At 44.8% G+C, this 22,894-nt stretch overlaps 2 protein-coding genes across 3 annotated transcripts in view; both read left to right on the top strand.

Moving 5' to 3' along the window:
* Nucleotides 1-3,514, top strand: part of rfx7a (regulatory factor X7a) — a 42,863-nt gene extending 39,349 nt beyond the window's left edge. For both annotated transcript variants that reach the window (XM_063188981.1, XM_063188980.1), the window contains exon 11: nucleotides 527-3,514. In XM_063188981.1, the coding sequence (XP_063045051.1) occupies nucleotides 527-2,685 (2,159 nt within the window). In that variant the 3' untranslated portion in view covers nucleotides 2,686-3,514. The remainder of the gene's footprint in view (nucleotides 1-526) is intronic.
* A 3,946-nt stretch (nucleotides 3,515-7,460) lies between these two features.
* Nucleotides 7,461-22,894, top strand: part of fhod1 (formin homology 2 domain containing 1) — a 71,437-nt gene continuing 56,003 nt past the window's right edge. Inside the window, exons 1-3 of the mRNA XM_063188270.1 lie at nucleotides 7,461-7,776; nucleotides 8,976-9,082; nucleotides 14,017-14,081. Of these exons, the coding sequence (XP_063044340.1) occupies nucleotides 7,612-7,776; nucleotides 8,976-9,082; nucleotides 14,017-14,081 (337 nt within the window). The 5' untranslated portion in view covers nucleotides 7,461-7,611. The remainder of the gene's footprint in view (nucleotides 7,777-8,975; nucleotides 9,083-14,016; nucleotides 14,082-22,894) is intronic.

The raw sequence follows: 22,894 nt of genomic DNA, 5'->3' as shown, positions 1-22,894 counted from the left end.
GATTTCAACCGGCAGCCCTCTGATCTAAGGGTGGGATTTGAACCGGCCACCCTCTGATCTAAAGGCCAGCACTCTAACCACTGAGCCATGGCTGCCCCAGTATGACCATATACTACATCGTTATCATGATAGAAAAGTGTCTATCGCTCCCTTTCTCCTCAATCGTTTCTATCGTGATAATATAATTTGATCCATTATTACAACTAATATAGTAGAGTAGAGTAGAGTATCTAGTTATTAATCCCGAGGGAAATTAAGGTGTCTGACCGTTTACATAGATACTGTACATAGATACAAGACATTCTGTAGATACAAGACATACACACAAAGACCTAATACACATAATTGCACATTGCAGTAAACATATAGCAAAAATTGAGTATATACAACTAGTAATACAGTATACCAAAGTATAACAAGTAATATAACACTTACTATAATTCAATAACATTGTGTTGTTGTCACTCTGCACACTCTAAGTGATATAAAGTAATCTATTGTGATTTATGTTTTCGCCCATCACTAGTTGGAGGTGGAGGTTGTGGATCAGCGGGTCTCCAAGGTCAGATCACTCCCATCATGCACGGCGGCTCTGTCATGACGCCGCACCACCACACGGGGACGCCCCACCACTACTACAGCTCGGCCCACGGCAGCACCACGCCCATCCAGACCCCAACGCCCACCCCCACCATGACCCCGACCCCGACCTCAGAGATGATGGGCGGAGGAGGCGGATGCGGAGGCGGGCACCAGGGCTTGACGCGCGAGAGCCCGTGCTCCAGGGTGGCTGCCAGCACGCCCGTGGACAGCGCGCTGGGCAGCAGCCGCCAGACGCCCATCGGCACGCCGCACTCCAGCTGCAGCAGCAGCATCCCGCCGCCCAGCCCCGTGGAGTGCCGCAACCCCTTTGCCTTCACGCCCATCAGCTCCAGCATCACCGGTTACCACGACGGCAGCATGGTGTCCAGCAGCCCCGTCAAGCCCATGCAGAGGCCCATGGCCACGCACCCGGACAAGGCCAAGCTGGAGTGGATGAGCAACGGGTACAGCGCCGGCGTCGGAGGAGGCGGAGGGGGGCCGCCGGCGTCCAACCCCGCCCCCACCAGTATCAGCATCCTGCCCAGCTACCAGGACTTGGTGGACGACCAGTTCCGGAAGCCCCACGCCTTCGCCATCCCGGGCCCGTCCTACCAGTCTCAGGCCAGGCACCACGGCAACGATGGCAGCGCGGGCAACGCCACCACGCATATCGGCCGGCTGACGCCCATTTCACCCGTGCAGCAACAGGTGGGCAAACAGGAGGGTTTCGCCGTGCCCGCTCCACTGGACGGTAAAACCAACGCTACCTCATCCTCGGGCAGTGCCACCGCCGCCGCTGCGTTCCGATGCCGCAGCGTGAGCCCCGCAGTCAGCGCCCGGCAGCGCAACCTGAGCGGCAGCACGTCGGGGATGGTTGGCGTGGCGTCCGTGGGACCCAACGTGCCGCGCTCGGTCGTCTCGCCGTTCAACTCACCCGTGACCCCCGAGGTGCTGAACATCTTTGCCAACTGCCACGGTGGCAGTGGTGGTGACATCGGCACGAGCATGGCCCAGAGGAGCCAATCGGTGCCCCTGAACGTGATGATGCAGACGGAGACTCAGCTGTCTTCGCAGATGGGCCACCAGCAGACAGGCATGGGCGTCGGCGTGGGTGTCGGTGGCAAGAACATCACCAGCGTGCTGCTGAACAAGATGGACGGCGACGGGGACGAGGCCGTAAGAGGCCTGGGCATCAACAACATGCCCTCCAACTACACCGCCCGCATGAACCTCACCCATATCCTGGAGACCAGTGCCACCGGCGCCAACGGCCCTACTGGCACTAGCCCCGCCAGCTTCCACCACGCCAGTGCCAACCACAACCACCACCACAACCACCACCATCACCAGGGCCTGGTCTCACCGACGGTGCCCGCGTACGAGTTCCAGAAGCCTGGCTATGTCATGAAGAACACCAGGGCGCAGGAGCAGGTGGGCTTTGCTGTGGGCGGTGGTGGGGGAGGAGGTGGAGGTGGAGGAGGTGGCCAAGTGCAGGCCATGGCGAGCCAGCAGCAGCAGCAGCAGCATCAGCAGCAGGCGTCTATGCAGGAGCCGCAGCAGCAGCATCATCAGAGCCAGAGCCAGACCATGATGCTGCAGCAGCAGAACCCTCTGCCAACATCTCAACATCAACACCAGCTCCACCACCAACAGCAGCAACAACAACAACAACCACACCAGATGGATTTCAGCAGCTCTGTCAAGGAGTTCCTGCGCGAGGACAGCCTCAACCACCAGGCCTCACAGGCGTCACAGATCCCAGGTCAGGTGTCGTCAGGAGAGCTCGGCGGCGGTGGTGGTGGCGGCGGCGGCGGCGGCACCATGGGCTCGGACTTCCCTTCCAGTGGTGGCGGCGGCAACAACAACAACAACATGCGACTCAACATGGCGTCAGAGCTGTCCGGCAGCATCAGCGACCTGAACACGCTGGACGCCAACCTGCTGTTCGACCCCAGCCAGCCGCAGGGGCAGTACGAGGACGCCACGCTGGAGGAGCTGAAGAACGACCCGCTCTTCCAGCAGATATGCAGCGAGACCGTCAACGCCACCGGGTTCGACTGGCTGGAGAGCAAGGATCAGACCACTGTAGAAATGTTAGGGTAATGGGTTGGAGGGAGAGTGTAAGGCCGACCACGGGAGGTATGTTGGGATGATGGGTTTAACGTCATGTATACATATAAATAATAATATACTATACATATTATACATTTATTTGTAATTATTTCAAGGGAAAAAAGACTGTTTTTTTTAATGTTGCTGTTTTGGTAAGTGTTTTTTTTTTGTAAATTTACACAGAAGAAGGAAAAAAAACGAAAACAAAATTGTATAGCACACCTGCTGCAAGTTATCTGGAATGCTGACATTGTGTTTCTTTTTAGACTAAAGTGCCAGGCTGAACAGAAATTAACACGTTTTTTCAAGTATGCTGGTTATCTTTTTTACAAAAAACTCTTAGTGCCACACCGCTAGCTATCCCACAGCTAGTGCTGTCACAGCCACTTCAGGCTTAGCTGTTACTGCGCTCAAAGAAAGGAGAGGAGTAGGATGATGATATTGATGATGATGATGGCGACGATGATGTTTCTTGGGGGACATATTGTATTTCGAGGGTATGTCATGGAACGGCCAAATCTCTGCACTACCATACTTCTCTTTATTTACGTTTTACGTATTGTTTACAACACCAAGTGGGTCTTCCACAGTTGTGGAAGTTAACACGACCCAATCAGGAACAACAAAGCATCTCTTACTACTGAATGGTACATCCAAATACCCTGTGAAATATTGACTAGCACCTCTTGATGTACTTTGTCCCCGTAGACATTGAACACGTCGTGGGGTTTCTAGTGGCATTTTCTTAACTGAGATTAGCATTTCACAACAAACTTAATATATACCTGAAGGGTATGCTAAGAAGCTGGTTCAGGAGTAACCCAGGTTCAGTTAAGAGGTAAATTATCTAATAGAAGAGCCTGGAGTCATTAAGAAAAAGAGGACTCCAGGCTTTTCTATTAAATGATTTACCTCTTAACTGAACCTGTTTTACTTCTGGACCAGTTTCTTAGTATAGGCCCCAGGAGTCGTTCAGCTTGTTGGTATTTGGCAAGGGATGGTGGCAGTCGGATATGCTTACTGACTGCAAATGTATCTTTTGCAGTAACTGGAAATAATTCAAAAGGGAATGCTACATCATGAAAAGTACTGTTAAAATACCATCTCTGACTTGGAATATGCAGCTTTGTGCATCCAGTATTGGTGCAGCTCAACTTCGCTCATCATTGCAAGCTTTCTAAATTGCTCATAGCAAAATTTTACCCTGATCGGTGCTGCATCTTTGTCAATGTGTTTAGATAATATCATCTAAAATGATATGCAAAAAAAAAAGCAAAAACATTTATCAATTGCTACCTACAAGCATAGGTACTCTATTATGCAACGAAGCGACTTGAATCTGTAGAATAAAATTAGTGGTCAGTACGTACATAGCTTTTTATCTCGATTGTGATCTGTAGTCTCATGTGAAAGCAAAATGAAAAAAAAGCACTTTCTAATTAGCTGTCAAATGCTGTATCCAGTTTAGTCGATGTGCCAGTAGCGAGAAGAACAAGGAATGCTATGGTTGGCTAGAGTTGTGTAGTACTGCCTTTTGGCATTTCACCCCAATGTTTTTTTCTCAGGGTTTCTAAGGTATGATTTTAAGGAAAAAAAAATAGGCTAATCCATTAGTCTTTAGTCAGAGTTGTCTCCTCGAAGCAGTTGTCAGAACAACTGTGGTGGCAATTATTATTATTATTATTTGTTTTGTAATTTTTTAAAAGTTTACCAAATCGACCTCATTTTGATCATATTTTAAAAAAATAAATAAAAACAACCACTTAGCTTTACACATTCACATGAGGTAGAAGAGAGATTGATGAAGTTGAACATCAAGATTTTATGCAAAATGGATTTTAAACACCTTACTGTAACATTACAATCAGTCGTTACAGAGGGTAGATGATCTATAAGGGAGAAAGAGATATATTGGGTTAAATATTATGCCATCGGAGTACCAAAGTGGATTACATACATATTGTTCAAATCACAACTGTGTGTTGGGAATAAATTTTATATAATTAGAATTTTCTATTATTATTCATTTTGAAACTATGCATTTTTTTATTTTAATGACACGGCTGCTCATTCGCTGCTGTGGCCGCAGGAATTTGTAACTTATTGGTTTGTTTTCTATATTTCTCCAATCTGATATGTATTTTGTATTGTTATATCTTAACACTGATCAACTATTTTGGAGTTCACTTTTTTGTAATTTGAAATTTTTGATGTTAAATTGAAAGTTTCTCTCTGGTGAAAGTTCAAGGCATAGTCGCATGTACGGATCGGAAAGGATTGCTTTCGTAATTTGGACTAAAGAAGGGTTAAAATTTTCAAATCTGGTGTCCATGGAAAGTCAAAGAGTTTGAATTTGTGCCTAGAGATATCACGATCGAGACGCACAGTCTGTTACGAAGGACTTATCGCCTTCATAGCCTTATGTCCGTACCAAAGAAACCATTCAATTGGAGTAAGAAAAAAAGAAAACAAAGAAAAACATTTAATCATCATTGAGGAGGTCCACATAACGATTTTTTTTCTTTCCTTTTTTGTGTTAATGTTTGTCTGACACAAATGGCCCAGGTGGCCATGAGGATAAACCTTCTTGATTGTTGTTCAAGTGAACAACTTGAGATCAGTATTTTGTGCTTTGCTAACTCTAAAAGCAACGTTCTGTTTTAGCACTGGTGTTATTTTATTGACGTGTAAGCTGGAAACCACACTACTGTTATGGTTTGGAAAAGAACCAGTGTAGCAAAAGCGATATGTTTTTATTTACTTTGTGAATTTGGTTAACTGTTCTCTTCAATATAGATTTTTTTTATGTTGTGTAAATATGAAACTCTGCACCTGAAGAGACTGCACTGTACACTAATGGACAGTTACCGTGGTGATAACTAAGCACCTTCACTTGACACTAGAACTATACTGATGGAAATCTGGATCAGGAGTTTCAAAGTGCTGTATCTTCTCTTCCCTGGTCCTTATTCATGTACAGAAAACAAATGTGTGTGTGTGTGTGTATTTTGTTTTTGTTATTATTATTGTTATTATTAATTATTATTATTGTGTGTGTGTTCACGTCTTTATTTCTGCTTATTGAGATTGACTAGTGACCTGCCATCGCAGAAGAGAGTACTTTGCGTGAATAATAGCATGGTTTATTAACAAAAAGAAGTATTACCATATATTACCAGGTTGCATATCTTTCTGTGACAGATGGGGGGCAAAATAGACACTGGAAATTCTTGATTTCAGGGTTTTTTTTTTTTTTTTTTAAACACACATCTGATGTTCATGTTTATTGCACTAAAGCTTTGTTTTATTTATAAACCATCATTCTGGAAACTCATTTGAACAAAAACCTGCAATTGGAGCCCACCAAAACATTGTATTTTGAAAAAGTAAAAAGGTGAAGTGTGATCAAAATGTGACAGTCAATTGACTTATGTAGCAATGTACATTAATCTCAGTGAGATAAAACACAATCTAAGTTCTCATACGTGAGAATAAGAATAATTTTAAAGAAAAGTGAAATAATAAATAACTAAATGAATAAATTATAGGATTTTAAAAAAGCTTTTCAGGAATAACAACACCATGTTCAGTTGACTTGGTGATGATAATGTGCATGTTTATATAATTGCATTGTACAGAATTCTCATATATATACAAGGCCATACTCTGTCAGTGAGAAAGGTATAGCTACTAATAGTTGCATTGTTTTGATGTTTACTAATTCTGATGAATTATCCTTGTTCCGTTGATGTTTTATCTTTTTATCTGTCAAAATTATATGTAAAGCAGTTTTGATAGTTTTCTCTTTTTTTCTTTCTTTTGTATTCCTTTCGTGATTCAACCAACATTAAAAATGAAGCACTGACGTTGGGTATAAATGAAGAAAAAAAAAGGTGTTCTTTCTTCAGAATGAGCAGGAAGTGTAACTGCAGTGCTGTACCTCTCTCTGACCCCTGGCCCCTGTAGACTCCCTGTAAACCCCTCCCCCCTGTGTAGGACTGTATAGAGAAGAGAAAAACAAAACGTCCCTTGCCATGTATCTGTGCCTGGTGTACAACAGGCCATATGATAGTTTGACAATGTTGCTATAGCATTTCAGCAATGTCTTTTTTTTAATTAATAATATTATGATCATTATTATTATTAACATTGAAAGTGCTCACTGATGTTGAGATTTTTTAAGTGGTTTTAAAAACCAATAAACTTTTGTAAAGTACCTCATTACATTCTTGGTCTGTTGTGTGATTCTTCCCTAGTGTACAGTATTTTCCATGTCATTTTAACTTCACTTGTGATGTGTCTAACACACCAGTAGGAGGCAATATATTCTTTATCTTGTGCTAAGTCAAGTGTTAGTAGCACCTAAATATACAGTACTTAACTTTATCTCAGTTATGAGTCTGCTGACCTAAACTTTGTTTTTTCAAGTCCTTAAATAATACTTTTTTTCAGACAGGGCTTGTCTCCATTAGCAGAACATGCCAGCATAATTAACATAGCCTACTGCACAGTGTGCATTCTAAATTACTTTGCATGGCTCTTACATTGTCCACCAGCACTTAGATGGCACATGTATATTTTTTTATTTTATTTTTTGAGAATTTGCTGTGTCTGATCCTCAGGTCTGTGCTCTGTTGCTATTTCCATGATGACTCACTCCCCTCATTTCCATAGTCCATGTGGATCCCTCACACTTCCCGGTGACGTCATGCAAGTCTTCTGGAGCGCCTTTAACGCTGTCGCTGCGCACTGGTGGTTTCATTTCTTTGCTGCTAGAGCGGACGGTGGTGTGAGATTGTGAGCTGGTTGACAACTCATCTGTTCTTCTTCATGGATGTCCTGTCTATCTAAGAATTCATTTTGAGCAACTTCTGAAGCTTTAAGAAACAACTAAAGCCGATTTGGGCATTGAACGCCATGGCTACGATAACGTGTCGAGTCCAGTACCTGGAGGATACGGATCCATTTGTTTGCACAAACTTTCCTGAGCCGCGAAGACCTCCGCCACACGACTTTTATGAAAATCTTCCACTTAGTGAACAAATAGCCGGAGTTCACAAACTGCTAGAGGCACCACTGAAGGTAAGTTAGGTCCTTCTACTTCCCACGTCTTTTCATAACTTTGGAATATCAGCGTGAAAGCTTCTTAACAGCTTGTGCAAGGTGCCAAAAGCTGTAATCACACCGCGTAAGTCATTCATTGTCAGTGCGCCAGTTTATTAGGTCAACTCCATTTCAGTCGGTGTCAACGTTGTTTACTAACAACAGCGCATCTGCGTTTTGTTTTCTTGTTGACTTTTCTTGGATAAGCAGCCTCCTTAGAGCTTGTGATGGTTTATCGAGGTATGCATTGCCAGGGTGACAGTACAATATGCTGGTGTCCAAATTAGACAAAGGCACTGTGGCTGTTTTCTCACACTTCCCTGTTTACCATTTACGTAGTCTGGTCGCCGCGGTGTTGCCACCGCACAGCCGCACATTCCGCGCGCGCTGAGAGGCTTTCTCCCCACAATGCGGAGCGCACCCTCGCCGTGGGCGTCTCGTCGCTAGTTTTGGAAGTCTGAAGAAAGGTCACAGTGTCATGCATTCAGCCTCAAATCTGAAAGGAAAATGCATAGTTATAAAAAAAAAACAAAAAAAAACCAAAGAACTTGGTTATATTAAATAGCTAGCCATAATTATGAGAGGAGAGCAGCCCACATCCTGTCAGAACTAGGGTACTGGCCATTGCGCATGATGTCCACACATAATGATGGATGTTCATGCCACACACTGACCCACAGCAGGAATGCTAATCGGCGGGTAGAGCCGCCGCCGTGTGTTGCCTCAAGGCCAAATTGAGTTAATACTCAAGGAAAGGGTGGGATCTGTAAACAGAAGATAAGCGCTGGGAATGGGCTCCTCAATCACCCGCTTATTATAGGGGCATGTGTAGGACGTGGCGTGCCCAACGTGCCTACATGCTGTGCTGTTTCATTGGATTAAAACAAATCCACATCCTAATTTTTAGTCTGATTTTTATTTCTAACTTGCATGCAAGTGCAATGTTCAGGCTCAGATGCTCATATCTATATCACAATACAATACATTAAATCAACTTAACACATCAGAATTCATCTGATCTGATGGCTTTGAAGAGTTGCTCTGTGCTATGTTGTCCCGTAGACTGATAGGGGCCAGTAAGTCAGTCAGCTGTCTCTGTCTGTCTGTCTGTCATCTTTCTCTCATCTGATCTGTGTGTGTTAACATTTCTGTGCGTCTGTTTTCTCATCTGGCCACAGCTGGAGGAGTGTGCGTTGCAGGTGGCTCCCAATGGAAACTACCTGGACCTGGAGTCATCCCTGGTCGAGCAGAAGGAATACCTAGAGCACTTCTTTGAGGACATAGAGTAAGAGCTTTTTTACATTACACTTAATTATATATATATATATATATAAATTATATATATATATATATATATAAATTATATATATATATATATATATATAAATACACATTTAGACTTTTTGCCTTTATTATGACCAATAGTGTGACAGAAAATGAGTTGGAGAGAGATGGGGTAGGGTTGGGATATGACCCAGGTCAGACTTGAGCCAGGTGTAACTGAGGTCATTCATCTGCACTAGTTCGCCACTCGGGGCTCGAACCCGCAACCTACCAGTCAGGCACGGGAGGCACAGCAGCACGATACCACTTAGCCTTAGCTAATGCTCCAGACTGGTAGCTCAGCGTTACCGATACTGTATGAGGCTTTGGGATGGAGATTTACTTAAGTTCTACAAGCGAACTCTATTAGTTGGCATCCACTACACTGGGTCCCTATGGCCATGCAAGCCATTGCCATTGGGTACCTTGCCACAGTACACAGCAGCACCCCCAACATTACTTTACAAACATTACGGTATATTTGCTGCTGAGGGATTCGAATCTCAAACCCTCCCATTTCAAACCCAGCATTTGGGAACTTTTCATATGATATAATCTCTTTTGTTTTTGTTTTTTACCACCTTCATATTCATCTTCTTTTTGTCTTTCATTGAACTCATTGAGTCTGTTGTGAATCAAGTGAGTTTAAGGGAAGAGCCCTCAATTTGATTACAACCTCCACAAAGAATGCACATTATACGCTTATAGGCTGACTTCAATCATTTTCCCACGAACTGAACACTATAGATAAGCTTAATGCAGGCAGTTGTTGAAAGTGTAGTATAGGTGCATGATGACTAGTGAGTGAGTGAGTGAAAGGGCGGGCGGCGAATCTTTGACTTTCTCCACCTCAGTGGTGGCATGCTTTCATAATCAGGTGAGTCAGTCGACACCTCACGGTGAAAAGGCCTCCCTCCTGCCATTCTGACAGGTCAGTGAGAGATGAAGTAAGATGATCATGACACAAGTCACCCCCCCCCCACACACACACACACACACACACACACACTTTCCGAGCACTCTCACTCTACTACTCCCCTTCACTTCTCTCCAAATCACCAGCGCAAAGCTTTCACATTGCCCAAGACTCCTAAACGTACTCACTGCCCAAGACTCATAAACTTACTCTCCTTCCCACCAAAGTGCATAAGAGCAAAGCCTTCTGGATGCTCCTCACTGCCCAACACTCCCACTACACTTACTCCCTTTCCCTCCCGTCCGAAGCAGAAGTGCAAAGTCTTCACCAATCTCAATGTTCCCTAAGAGGTTAAAAGATATCTATCCATATTTTCACCTCTTTCAATGTTTTACACTGCCCAGCGCTGCCAATCTACTCCACATTTCCCTCCAAAGAGCAAAGGCCTTCAACAGCTCAATAATGTTCCCATTGAGTTTCTGGGTAAGGAAGCAGCTGTCATTACCCCAAACAGAAACAGTCTGGGGTAAATAGAGGCACGTTTAAAATTAGACTTTGGATTATGGAATTCCCCCTTTTTACAGAGGAAGGGTTTCCTTTTTTTGCGATTCCTGTCCAGCACGCCTGCTTCCGAGCTGAGCCATTATTGTTGGGTGGAAGAAGAAAAGGAGCCTCCTCCTTTGTGGAGTGGCTTCTGTTTGAAACGCTTTGCCAGTTTTATTATCATGGACATCTCAGACAGTGCTGTTTTTGTAGTTGAGAATGAGGACACCAGGCTCTTCCATTAGATGAATTACCTCATAACTTAACCTGGTTTACTCATAAACCAGCTTCTTGGTACTGTATAAGCCCATGGACATCTCAGACTGTGCTGTTTTTGTTGTTGACTGATGGTCATTGACTGACTGGCTGGCTGGCTGGGCACCAGTTCCTGAACCTTTTGTCCAGCTGCGGTTATGAGCGGTGTCTATTACACTGAATCATTTAGAGGCGCTGACTCTGGGTCTGACTGGCTGGCGGCCTGGCTAGCTAGCTTCGCAACAGGAAGCCGATTCAACGAGCAGGACATCGCATCACAGCAACTCCCACACGTGCTCACCCGTCTGCCCTCAGCGTCGGCCTGCCAGCAACTTCTGAATCACACACACACACACACACACACACACACACACACACACACACACACACACACACACACACACACACACACACACACACACACACACACTCATCTGACATGAGCATTACGACACTCGACACTCAGGCTGTCAGCTCTAGAGATAAGCCCAGGAAATGTGCATGCATCTATCTGTGTGTACGTATGTACGTACGTGTATGTGTGTGTGTGTGAAAAAGTCAAGTTTGAACCTAGTCAGAAGTTACAGTCTTGTTCAGTCATGTACATCTAAGTAGACGTTGAATGCTTGGGAAGCTTCTCTTGTTTAAATCAATGGGTGATTGTGTAAATGTGTATTGTCCCGGGTCAGGGGGAATATTTGTCTGACTTGAAGGGACAATTCATTTATTTACGATGGCGGAATGCTTTGGCATGATTTTAGATCTAGATGTGAACAGCCTTGGGGGGGGTCTCTGTGAGTGAACTGCCTGCTGCGACAAGAAAAAGATGTGTTGATATGACTGTTCAGAGACCCCCCGTTGAATAAACCACTCGTGTAAACCACTGGAAACCATACCCAGTCTGTCATACTGTTGAGAAATACAGAGGAAAGGACACAACTTCGAAGTCAAGCCACAAAAATAAAGACACGGACGAGGGTTTAAAAAAGGACATCTCAGTGTTGTTTATGAACTCTTGTTCTTTTTGGAGGAAGAAAGAAGGAAGGACCGGCACAGACCTCAAGGTTCAAGCGCCGCTGCGTTTGTTTGGCTTGGAACAGTGTCGCTCCGCCAGAAAATATAACATGTTACCCAAGAGGACCTCCATTCATGCGGCCTCCTTCCATGTCCACGGCCATCTCTGCAAAAGAAAACACGTATGCAAATAGCAGCGGTGGTACTAACTGTAGCATGTGTGGATTAGCTCTGGGTACACACATTTACATTACATTATATTACATGGCATTTGAAGATGCTTTATAACCAAAGCGACTTACAATCAATGACATAATCATAGCCAACATCCGCCAGAAAATATAACCTGTAACCCAAAAGGACCTCCATTCATACGGACTCCTTCCATGTCCCCGGCCATCGCTGCAAATGAAAACACGTGGCCCAGCCGTGGCTTAACCCTTTGAGGAGTACCATCACAAATATGTGATTAGAATTTTGCCCAAATTTTGAGTTCTCATTATGATGTCATAATGTCTTTGCAAGATTTTTAACACAGACATCTATAGGAGCTGTAGAGTGTTCCAGTAAAATTCTAGAAGAACCTCTAGAAATTCCTTACTCCTCAAAGGGGTTAATCGGCTGGGCCCTGGACTGCTACGTGGGCGACCCGGGTTCGATTCCCCACCTCAGCTCATTTCCTGATTCTCCCCCGTCTCCCCCGTCTCTCTCCCCCCCCCCCCCCCATTCGCTTCCTGTCCCACTCTTCACTGTCCTGTCTAAATAAAGTTGAAAGACCTCTAAAGAGTTATAAAAAAACAAAAAACAAAGAAAACGTGTATGCAAATGGAAGCGGACGTACCAACTCTAGCATGTGTGGATTAGCTTTCCGTACACACAGGGCTCTCAGCTGAGGCCTTGACTTGAGAGGAGCTCCAAGAACACTAAACACGTCGCTTGCTTCACTCCAGCTATGACAGTTTTCGCTGGGCCCAGGACAAAGTCAACTGAAAGGGCCCCCTACCCGTTGCATACACTGTAATGGGCACCCAATTCTGCCCCCCCTATGTCCCTGAGCCCGGGACAACATACCCCTTTGTACCCCTCTGTCGGTGGGCCTGGCTATGGAAAATGGGAAAGAAATGCTGACTGTACTGTACTGCAATGCACATCATCCAAGCATTTATAGATCTTAACAGGAGTCAGTCAGTCACTCCTCACTCTCCCCAACATGCACACGCACGCATGCATGAAGAAGAGGTGGTCTGGTCTGCGCTGAGGAGGCCCATTGCACTGAGCCGAGGTGCATAATTTCCATACCACCAGTGTCAATCTTCAACATAACTTTCCATAGTATCATCTCCCATTGGTTTTGTGTGGCCTTGCTGCAAATGCGCCCCTTTCTCCCTTGCTGCTTTGTCCCAGAGTAATTAACATGAACACCATTGTAACACCTAGTCTCATCAACAGTCTCTTTGTACAAGTATTTTTCTAAATGACAAAAATAAAGGGAATGGGAATGAGATTGGGGCAGCCGAGGCGTAGTGGACATGGGCTTTAGATCATACGGTTGCTGGTTCGAATCCCATCCTCTCACTCCATGGCTGAGGTGTCCTTGTGCAAGGCACCTAATCCCACACTGCTCCAGGGTCTGTAACCATTACCCTGTACTAAAAAAATAAGTGTAAGTTCCTTTGGATAAACACGTCAGCTAAGTGTCATGTAATGAGATGAATTTTAATCTGTCTGTCTCGTCTCCTCCTCTTCCTCCACCAAGTGTCAAGCCATAACTTAACATTGCATATGCCTCTTTTCCACTGCCGTTTTTTTTGGTAGGCCTACAGCTCGACACAGCGCGACTCGGCCACCACGTTTTGCTTTACCATTGATCTTTGTCGCACCTATTCGAAAAGCAAAAAGTGGCGGCCGAGTCAGGCTTTTTCAAGCTGTAGGCCGACCAGAAAACCGGCAGTGGAAAAGGGTCAATAGTGTCTCCCATTGGCTTTGTCCCCCTTGTTGCTTTGTGACAGCAACAAGTATCAATACCATTGACCTTAATCTTTGCATTTAATCAGATTTTGCGTGCAAGTTGTTTTTTTCCAAACAAGAACAGCATGAGTTTTAATCGATGTCTCTAGTTTGTACTGAGGTTTCCCTCTCTCCTCTCTCTCTCTCTCTCTCCTCCACAGGAAGGGAAAAAAGCCCATCTTGATTCTGCGCACTCAGCTCTCCGTGAGAGTCCACTCCATCCTTGGTAAGAGCATTGCATTTTTTTCCCCTCCGCAAACTCATCGTTTGAGTGCAGTGTGTGTTTTCAAATTGGTAGTCTTGCATTCTTCTGCAATTTTTTGTGAGCTCAGCTTCTAAGTGGCTGCTGTGTACAGTTCAGATCCGGGGTCCTCTCAGTCAATGTCCACTACAATTATTCCTCTCAAACTTCGCCTTCACTGTCCAGTCATTTGCTTGTCGGAGTAGTTTGCAGTTTGCTTTGAGTCGTTTTCTGAAAGTGCATCTACATCATTTTTTTTTTTTTTTACGATTTACTACCTCTCTCTCTCTCTCTCTCTCTCTCTCTCTCTCTCTCTCTCTCTCTCTCTCTCTCTCTCTCTCTCTCTCCCCCGCCCCCCCTTCACTGTCTCTCTTTTTGTCTCACTGCTGTGCAAATTTGTCAGAGCATTCAAACTCTTTGCCTTTTCCACTCGAATCGTGCATTTCATGCCAGCTACTTTGTGGATAGAAAGGGAAAGTGCCTCACTTTTCCAGAAATTCTAAAATGATCCTTTATCCCTTCTGGGTTTTCCTTCATTTTCTACCTCTTATTCAGATGCTTTCCCCCCACGATCCCGTCATTAATTCCACTTTGTGGCACCAGTAACTGTGCTGGCCAGCCTTTGGTCTGAGTGAGTGGTCCTCCCTCCCGCCTCGTCTTTTCATTTAGTTAATATGTGAATGGATGGATTTCTGTCAAAAGAGTTACGCGCGTGTTTATGGGGTGGATGTGGACATTACAGTGGAACTATGGAAATGGGTGGGCACAATTTAAAGATGTGTGCGTGTGCGTGCGTGTGTGCGTATGCGTGCATGTGCCTGCGTGCCAGCCTGTGAGAGCTGGATAATTCAGACGTGCATAAATCCTCTGTTGAAGTCACTAACTTTTTGGACAAATGTCAAATTGGAACCACCGCAGTGCACTGAATGAGATGGATATACTGTATAGCCCTTGCGGTGAAAACGGTAGTCAGTAGTACTGTAGTAGTCGGCCCCAGCGAGACTTTAAAGAGCCCATCTAATCACAGCAGGGGAGGGAGGAGGGGGTGCGGGGGGGTACAGAGCAGGAAACCCATGATCTTATAAGCAACTGCATGGGTGACATGAAGATAATGTACACAAGCTGCCTGATAAAGGGGACTGATAACCAGACACATGCATTTTTTTCCTCCCCTCCCTTGTGAAGACTGTAATTCTGACTTTCTTAAGCCTCCGAACAAGAACAAGCTTGGGCACGACAGTGTTGTGCACAGCACACTGTAAAACGTGGAGAGCCTTTTGTGAGTTTAAAAGGAAAACTATTAAAGGCTTGCAAAAACGTTTACTGATTACAACTGGGGACTTGCGTAACCATGCCTCCATCACCACCACCTCATCTGTCATGATGGAGCTCTGTGCAGAGTTGGTCCAGATTGTGGTTTTGCTTCCCAAATATGGACACTAAGGTCAAGCACAAGGATTTTTATTTTTCTCAAAGTAGGGGTGCATTTCTGGAAAGCGTAGTTGTTAGCAGTTAGCAACTCCAGTAGTTGTCAACCAACAAAGTAGCTAACATAGTTAGCAACTACGCTTTTCAGAAATGCACCACTCTGATACTACTGGCTCTACTCTGCTCTGAGAAAAACAAAAAGTCCTTGTGCTTGACCTTAGTGTCTTATTCAGTGTGCGAACCTGCTCTCACTCTCAACTGTTCTTTTTGGGCCCACACACCTGCCTATGTCTCTAAACATCTGGAGCGCAACAATATCCTTGTTTGTATACTGGCTTCCCAAATAAGGCCTGCAGCATGCGTCTGAATACCATAACGTAACCTTTTCCCTGTTTTTGATATCAATAGTTGCTGACTTGTCCTTTGTATAACACCCTTGCATGCAAATGACTTGCAAATATGGGTCACAGCAGGTGAGGAAATGGGTGTGCCTAAATCTCAGCTTGGCATGACAAAGCAGATACCGTACCACCAAAGTGAATGGATCAAAATGGAATTTGAGAAGGTTTTGTTGTGTGGGACCTGAATAGGGTCTAGGGCAGTGTTTCAGTGTTTCGTTTTCAGACCAAGGACCAATTGACGATTGCTAATTTGACACGTCTATTTTCGGTGCAGATCACATAGTTTTTATTCACATTTACAAGCCTGTGTCATTGTGATGAGAATGAGACCCCGGACCACACTTTGAGAATCACTGGTCTAGGGAAGAGGACGGGCTGTATTGTGTTCCATGCTGCCATTCTCCATTCCTTGTGTAATGACCTGTAGCTAATGTCAATGGCAGCAGCAGGTGTAGAGAGAGAGAGAGAGAGAGAGAGAGAGAGAGAGAGAGAGAGAGAGAGAGAGAGAGAGAGAGAGAGAGAGAGAGAGAGAGAGAGAGAGAGAGAGAGAGAGCGAGAGAGCGAGAGAGCGAGAGAGCGAGAGAGCGAGAGAGCGAGAGCGAGAGCGAGAGAGAGAGCGAGCGCGAGCGCGAGAGACCTTTTTACTATTCAGTGAAAGGACAGTCAGACCAGACGGGAATGCAGCTAGATGGCCGAACAAGTCAGACGGGTTCTCTCAGTCGCTGTCTTTTTTTAGGTCCCTTACAAATCTATTCTTATGTGGATGCTTTGTTATTGTTATTCTATTATCTATGACTTGTTGGAGTCATCTCACAGCTTTCCATTCGTCTAGGCCTACTTGTATATCCGCCCTGCCCTCCCTCTACAAGTGTTTGGCTTACTCCTCCATTCAGTTTTACTGTGTTGTTGAATACCTGAGGACTCTGAACAAGACTTCATGGCCTCAATTCATAAAGTCTTTACATGCCCTTCCTGGCCCTTCCTCCTCCCACAAGTGCTTCCGCGCCCCCTTCCCCATTCAGTTTTACTTTACTGAATTGCATTACTACACTGAAGATTTTGAATGAGCTGTCATGGGCACGATTCATAAACATGGGCTGACCTTTTATGATCGTCCTCTTAGTGATGTGATATTTTTAGTTTGGCCCTGTACTGGAAAGTGTGTTGCATGTACCGTAGACGGTGTAAGCCACTCATCATGTGCGAATGACCACGAGTAACAACCCTCTGTGTTTTTATATACGGAACCTTCCAGAAGTGACTCACATATCTTGCGTTTCCTTCACTGTTTTCCTCCCGTGTGTGTGTGTGTGTGTGTGTGTGTGTGTGTGTGTGTGTGTGTGTGTGTGTGTGTGTGTGTGTGTGTGTGTGTGTGTGTGTGTGTGTGTGTGTGTGTGTGTGTGTGTGTGTGTGTGTGTGTGTGTGTGTGTGTGTGTGTGTCGTCGTGAAGTGAGGTGTTTTCCAGTCCACGCCCGAGCATTGTGGGCACCTCAGCCGAACAAGCCGCCCTCTGTTTACTGCTCCTGCCCCTATTGCTTTCCTTTAGAAGAACACATTATTTAATCACCATTCAGCCCACTATGTTCTTTGGCTGCTACAGTCCGAGTTCAATTCATTGGTGCAACTCTCCAAGGCATAGGCTGTGCATGTACATGCCGCATGTCCGCTCCACCACTACAGCTGTTCCCCTCTCCCTCCTCAGTCCTCACCCACTGCCTTACATCCGTCTAGGAAAACACAGCATGAATAGGGGACAGGATCACATGGGCTAGTGTAAGGGAAGGGAAACTCTCACTTCGTACCCTTGTGCCAGTTGGCAAGGCCTCAAAGACTCAACAGAGAATCCATCGGCTAGCCGCTAGTGGGTTCAGGACACTTAAAAGCTTTTGGCTGCCTCTTGTGATTGACAGTTTGTAATTGAATTTGTGGCGTCTTCAAGGCGATTTCACTTTAATAATTGCTCGGTGCGTTTTACTTTCACTGCTGTGTAATTGTTGCATGATACTACTTGTCTGGCCTTCATGGCTGCCGGCCTACTTGTCCGCCTGTATGTAATAGGTTTGCAGGTCATTGACATTTTATGTTAGCAGATATCAGGTAGGAAAACCACAGCTATTGCCACTCAGTTATCTCTAAAAAGATGTGATGTGAATTAATTTCATTAGGAAATGTTCAATGCTGAATGGAGGAAAAGCACCAGGAAACTCCAAAACAGCCAAGTCATAAGTGGTACACACAATCAACCTGACCAGACTACCTTTGTCAGCCAATATCTATGCAAAGATTAACTATAAGAATCCAACAAAAACAAAAACTAAACACTTAATAATCTTTGCTGTCTATGCTTTCTTGTCTTCTTTATTCCTTTACTTATTTTTTTTGTGAAGCTCATTGAGCTGCATCTGTATATGAAATGTACTATGCAAATAAACTTGCCTTGCCTTGCCAAAGGACAATTCCAACACATCACAATCCACTGTGTTGATTGCTGTTGTTGTTAGAGAAACTGCATACACCACTGCCACATGTTCTCAGGAGAGGGAGAGATTAACGTCAAGCCACCTTTGAAAAGCACGCTGCTCGTAGTGACAACTGAATTTTTTTGCCGTCTTGCTGAACTGAATGCTGAACACCTGTGGCTGGGTACTCGTAATTCTGAGGGTACACAAATAACAGAAATGTTGTTGACTGCGTAGAGGAGCAAAGCAATTACACAGCACCTGTCTAAGTCATGCAATCCCAATCCAAAAGTCTGAGGATGCTTAACCCATTTTAGCCTGGAGCGACATATACGCTGCATTCACGCTCTTGAGATTTTAACTTTTTTAACTTTTTTAAATAAAAATGCGGGTATGTTACAGCTCAATGAACACATTCTAATGCAAGACGAGGGTCTTGGGGTTTAAATGCAATCATGTCACATGTTTTTATCTGCATCAGAGGCTGAGGTATTTAGGTAGGTATTCAGCAGGCATTTTTTTGCAGGTGCTTTAGGCATCAATGAGTTAAGAAATGTGAGAAGAAAGGTGTTCATTTATTCATTGAATCCCATTCATAGATTGTGAGTGATGTCATGTTGATTCCAATTGATTGCACTTTATTTCCTGTTTGCACTTAATATTTTATGGTCTAAACTACTCCTACGTCCACTAATGTCACTATTTACTGTAAATGCTCTTGTCCATGCCCGTCGATACAATGTTTTTAGTAAACAACTGGCTGTTAATCGAACCATCGTGATGACGTCTGCAGAGAGGAAATTGCCCAGTGCAAGTGATGGCCTCAAAGCTGTGTGTCACTCTGGCATGTTTACAAGGCCATAACTTATATCTGCTGTACGTTTCCGTCTAGTCTGCATAATGTAGATAGCCTAACTTCTTTTTTTTCTGATCTCGGGGCAATAAATCCTTGGGCCCTTTCACCTTCGCACAGGATGTTGTCAGCTTCCCTGTGAATTCCAAGACCTATTTGTGTCTAGCCTTTGTCACTGCCAAAAGAGTAAGATGTTTTTTCCACTTCTATTCCACTTCTCCAGATGTACAGTATGCGTAGTTCTGGCTTCTTAAGTGTAGGATTGAGATAGTGGAGCCTAACCTTGAAAACCAGTCATCCATGTCTGAACTTCAGACAAATTACTATATGCAAGAATTTTGTGAATTTGCCACAATGATTATTTTCCTACACACATAGTGTACCATACCATACCACATCAGGGGCCATGACGACAGCTCGATGCACATTGGCACATGGCTGCCCGGGCCTGATATTGGCTCCTACCAATTGGCCAAATTCAGGTAAATCGGCTGTGGCCAGTATTCTATTTCACCAGCAACTAGCCTAGTTGGCAGTTTGCTTATGTACGTATATAGCCTATATGTTCTTGTATGTGCAACTTGTACATTAATAAGCACAAATAACCACGAAAAAGATCAGTTTCTCAGTTTCCGTTTTTTATTTGTCTGATTTATTGTCATGTTGGATAAGCACTGATCCTCTCGCTGTGGCACACCATCTTCAGAGCTTAGACATGTCAAGAAAAAAGAAAAACCGATGACAAAACTGTGGCAAGAAGGGCTGAATGGCTAGTGACTCCTGTTGCAGTGATTAAAAAACATCACTGTGTAGCCCTTGTGAGGACTTCAGTTCATGCAGTTCATAGGTCTTTGTTCCTTGGCTGACTTTATGTTGCCCTTTACTCAGTATTAATGCTCTGGGTGTTGTTTTTCCTTCCCCCTTCTCTTTCTTGCCTTATCCATTTCTTTTGTTTTTTCTTGTGCTCCCCTACCCATGGTGGCTATCCTGTTTTGACACGAACATGGACCTATTGTATGGGAAACCAAAAAGGGGTGGGTGGGTAGAAAGGTTCTTAAGAATAGCCAACAGCTCTGACACCGCCTGCCTGCCTGCCTGCATGCATGTACACAGTACGTACGTACGTACGTCGTAGTGTTTCTTTGTGGATTCATGTCCTGAGTTGACTCACAGTCTGTTCAGACACGAGTCGGTTTCTCTCTTTATCTCTCTCTCTCTCTCTCTCTCTCTCTCTCTCTCTCTCTCTCTCTCTCTCTCTCTCTCTCTCTCTCTCTCTCTCTCTCTCTCTCTCTCTCTCTCTCTCTGCCACTTTTTTTGGTGGTAGTCGGCATTTTACCCTGGTCTGTGGTGTAGAAGTAGTCTGGCTGTGGTGTTAAGCAGGCCTTGGTGGTGCCAATACTCACTAAGCTGTTGGGACTTGTTTCCTTCCATTCACGAGCCGCACAGCACAGCACAGCACAGCACAGCACAGCACAGCACAGCACAGAAGAGAACTTGCCACATCATCTCTCAGTGCCTTCCAGTGAGGAAAAAAAGGAAAATCACAGCTGTGAAACGCTGCAAAAGAAAATTACATACTTAATGTCTCCTAATGGCACTGTTATATTGGCTGGTTTTAAGCAGCGTACAAACTGCCTTCACCCTGCCCTCCATGCACACTGGCTCTGCATTGCATACCGTGGCCTTTTGACTGTGAGTCTGTTGGGGGTAGTCATTTTCCACAAGTACTATTATTGGCTCTATTATGTTATATGAAACCTGGTGTTTATTGTGTGGGATAAATTCAGTTGGAACGCTGTTGCTTACTTTTCAGAGAATGGCATGAAGAAATGTTAAAAATAGGCAAGATCTGGGCCTATCAGAAGGACTTGTATTCTCTTCTTTTGCTGACTTCCATACGGTAGGCTACAGTGAAGTGTTCAACATTGATGCAGCATAGAAAAAAGGACCCAATGACTTCGACATGCCGTCTTGAACCCACACCCCCATCTCTTGTATAAATATTTGTATTTTGAAAGTGGATGGTCGTTAATGCCTGTGTATACTGTAGTGTTTTAAACATTGTGAAAATGAGGCGTTTCTGTGTGTATACAAAAAAATCAGGAAATGGTGATCCCCGAATCTAGGTCAATTTCTAGGTCAATTTCTGAATGGCTTTAGACATTCTACATGTTGTGAGTTAAGTCTCTGTCTCTAACATGGCAAAAAAAGTCCTCCATTTCTCCCCCTGCTGCTTAAATTCCATGTTCGTGCTAGCACATTAGCTGAGCCGTGCGAGAGAACAGGGCATAAGTTACACAGGTCTTCCCCGTGCTCTGTGTAAACGCTGTATGTCTTCCAGGTCAAAGTAAACGGTGTGCCTGTGATTATTAACATGACACAGGGGCCTTGCTTTTCTCACCTGCTGCCACTGTACCAGCCGGTGCCAGAGTACGGCCAGCATGCATACTTTTCACTCCAGTGCTATAGTATAGCCCCATCCACCATCTCCAGCCTGGAAGGTACCGTAGAGCAGGGGTGGGGAACCCTTTTCATTCGAGGGGCCACTTAAAACTCCTCCAAGGGCCGAGAAAGTCAGGGCAGCACTATGAACACAAACCAGGATTTCCCCCTGCACTTTAGGCCTATATTGAAGCCAACCACCTTTAAAACAGGCCCCACATTCTCTAGGTCGCATGAATATAACTTGCTTAAGTAATTCTAAGATTCCTTTACAGAATGGCATATTTCATGTGAAGCTGCATAACATTAAAATTATATCGGCTGGATAAAACGGCCTCAAGGGCCGTAAATGGCCCTCGAGACATAGGTTCCCCACCCCTACCGTACAGTCACCTCACCACCACCACTACCACCACCACCACCACCACCATCACCACCACCACCACCACCACTACCCCTCTATCTTTTGTTGCAGTGTTTTAACCCAAGTTGCTGCTTTACTGATGTCAGGCCTGTGCTTTCCCCTAGCCCATTAAAATAGAAATGCATGAATAGGAATAGGAATAACTTGTATTTACAAAGAACTTCAGTTTGTGAATCACTTTGTGAATGGAAGCACTAACATCAGTATTGTTCAACATTGCAAACATATTTACCAAGCTTGTATTTACCAGTGCTTCTGTTTGTGAATTACTTTTTGCAAAAGGAAGCGCAACATCAATACAGTACAGTTGCATTGCATTGCAAACATTGCAAACACCTTTTGAAAGCTTCGGTCTCAAACTCGCACTCCCCGAATGCCATGGCTGTTTTGCTTATCCCCATGGCTTCAGCAGTGAGTCCTCTTGGGGCCGTGCATGCTAAACGCGGCCAGGTTGCAAAGCCCTCTGGCTGGGGCCTAGCAGGTCTGAGGCTCCGGCTGCTTGCCCAGTGAGGGCCATATACCACATGGCTGTCTGTCCTGAGGCCGGCCGTTGGCAGCGCTCGCTCCATGGGGACTCAGGGTGGTTAGTCGAATCGCTGCTTCCTATTGGCGGATATTTATAAGTTGGACTTCCTGTCGTGGAACTCAGAGGGGTACACGCAGTGCTGTATATGCAAACACTCTGTTTTGGTGTTTTCTACCTCCTCTCTCCTTCTCCCTCTCTTCCCTACTGGCTCGCTCTCGTGCTTGTTCTTGCTCTCTCCCTCTCGTTCACTCTCTTGCTCTCTCTC

This window comes from Engraulis encrasicolus, chromosome 22 (assembly GCF_034702125.1).
Source record: "Engraulis encrasicolus isolate BLACKSEA-1 chromosome 22, IST_EnEncr_1.0, whole genome shotgun sequence".
Classification (NCBI taxonomy): domain Eukaryota; kingdom Metazoa; phylum Chordata; class Actinopteri; order Clupeiformes; family Engraulidae; genus Engraulis; species Engraulis encrasicolus.
The sequence above is the reverse complement of the archived record's forward strand: the minus strand, read 5'-3'. Positions and strand labels throughout refer to the sequence as shown.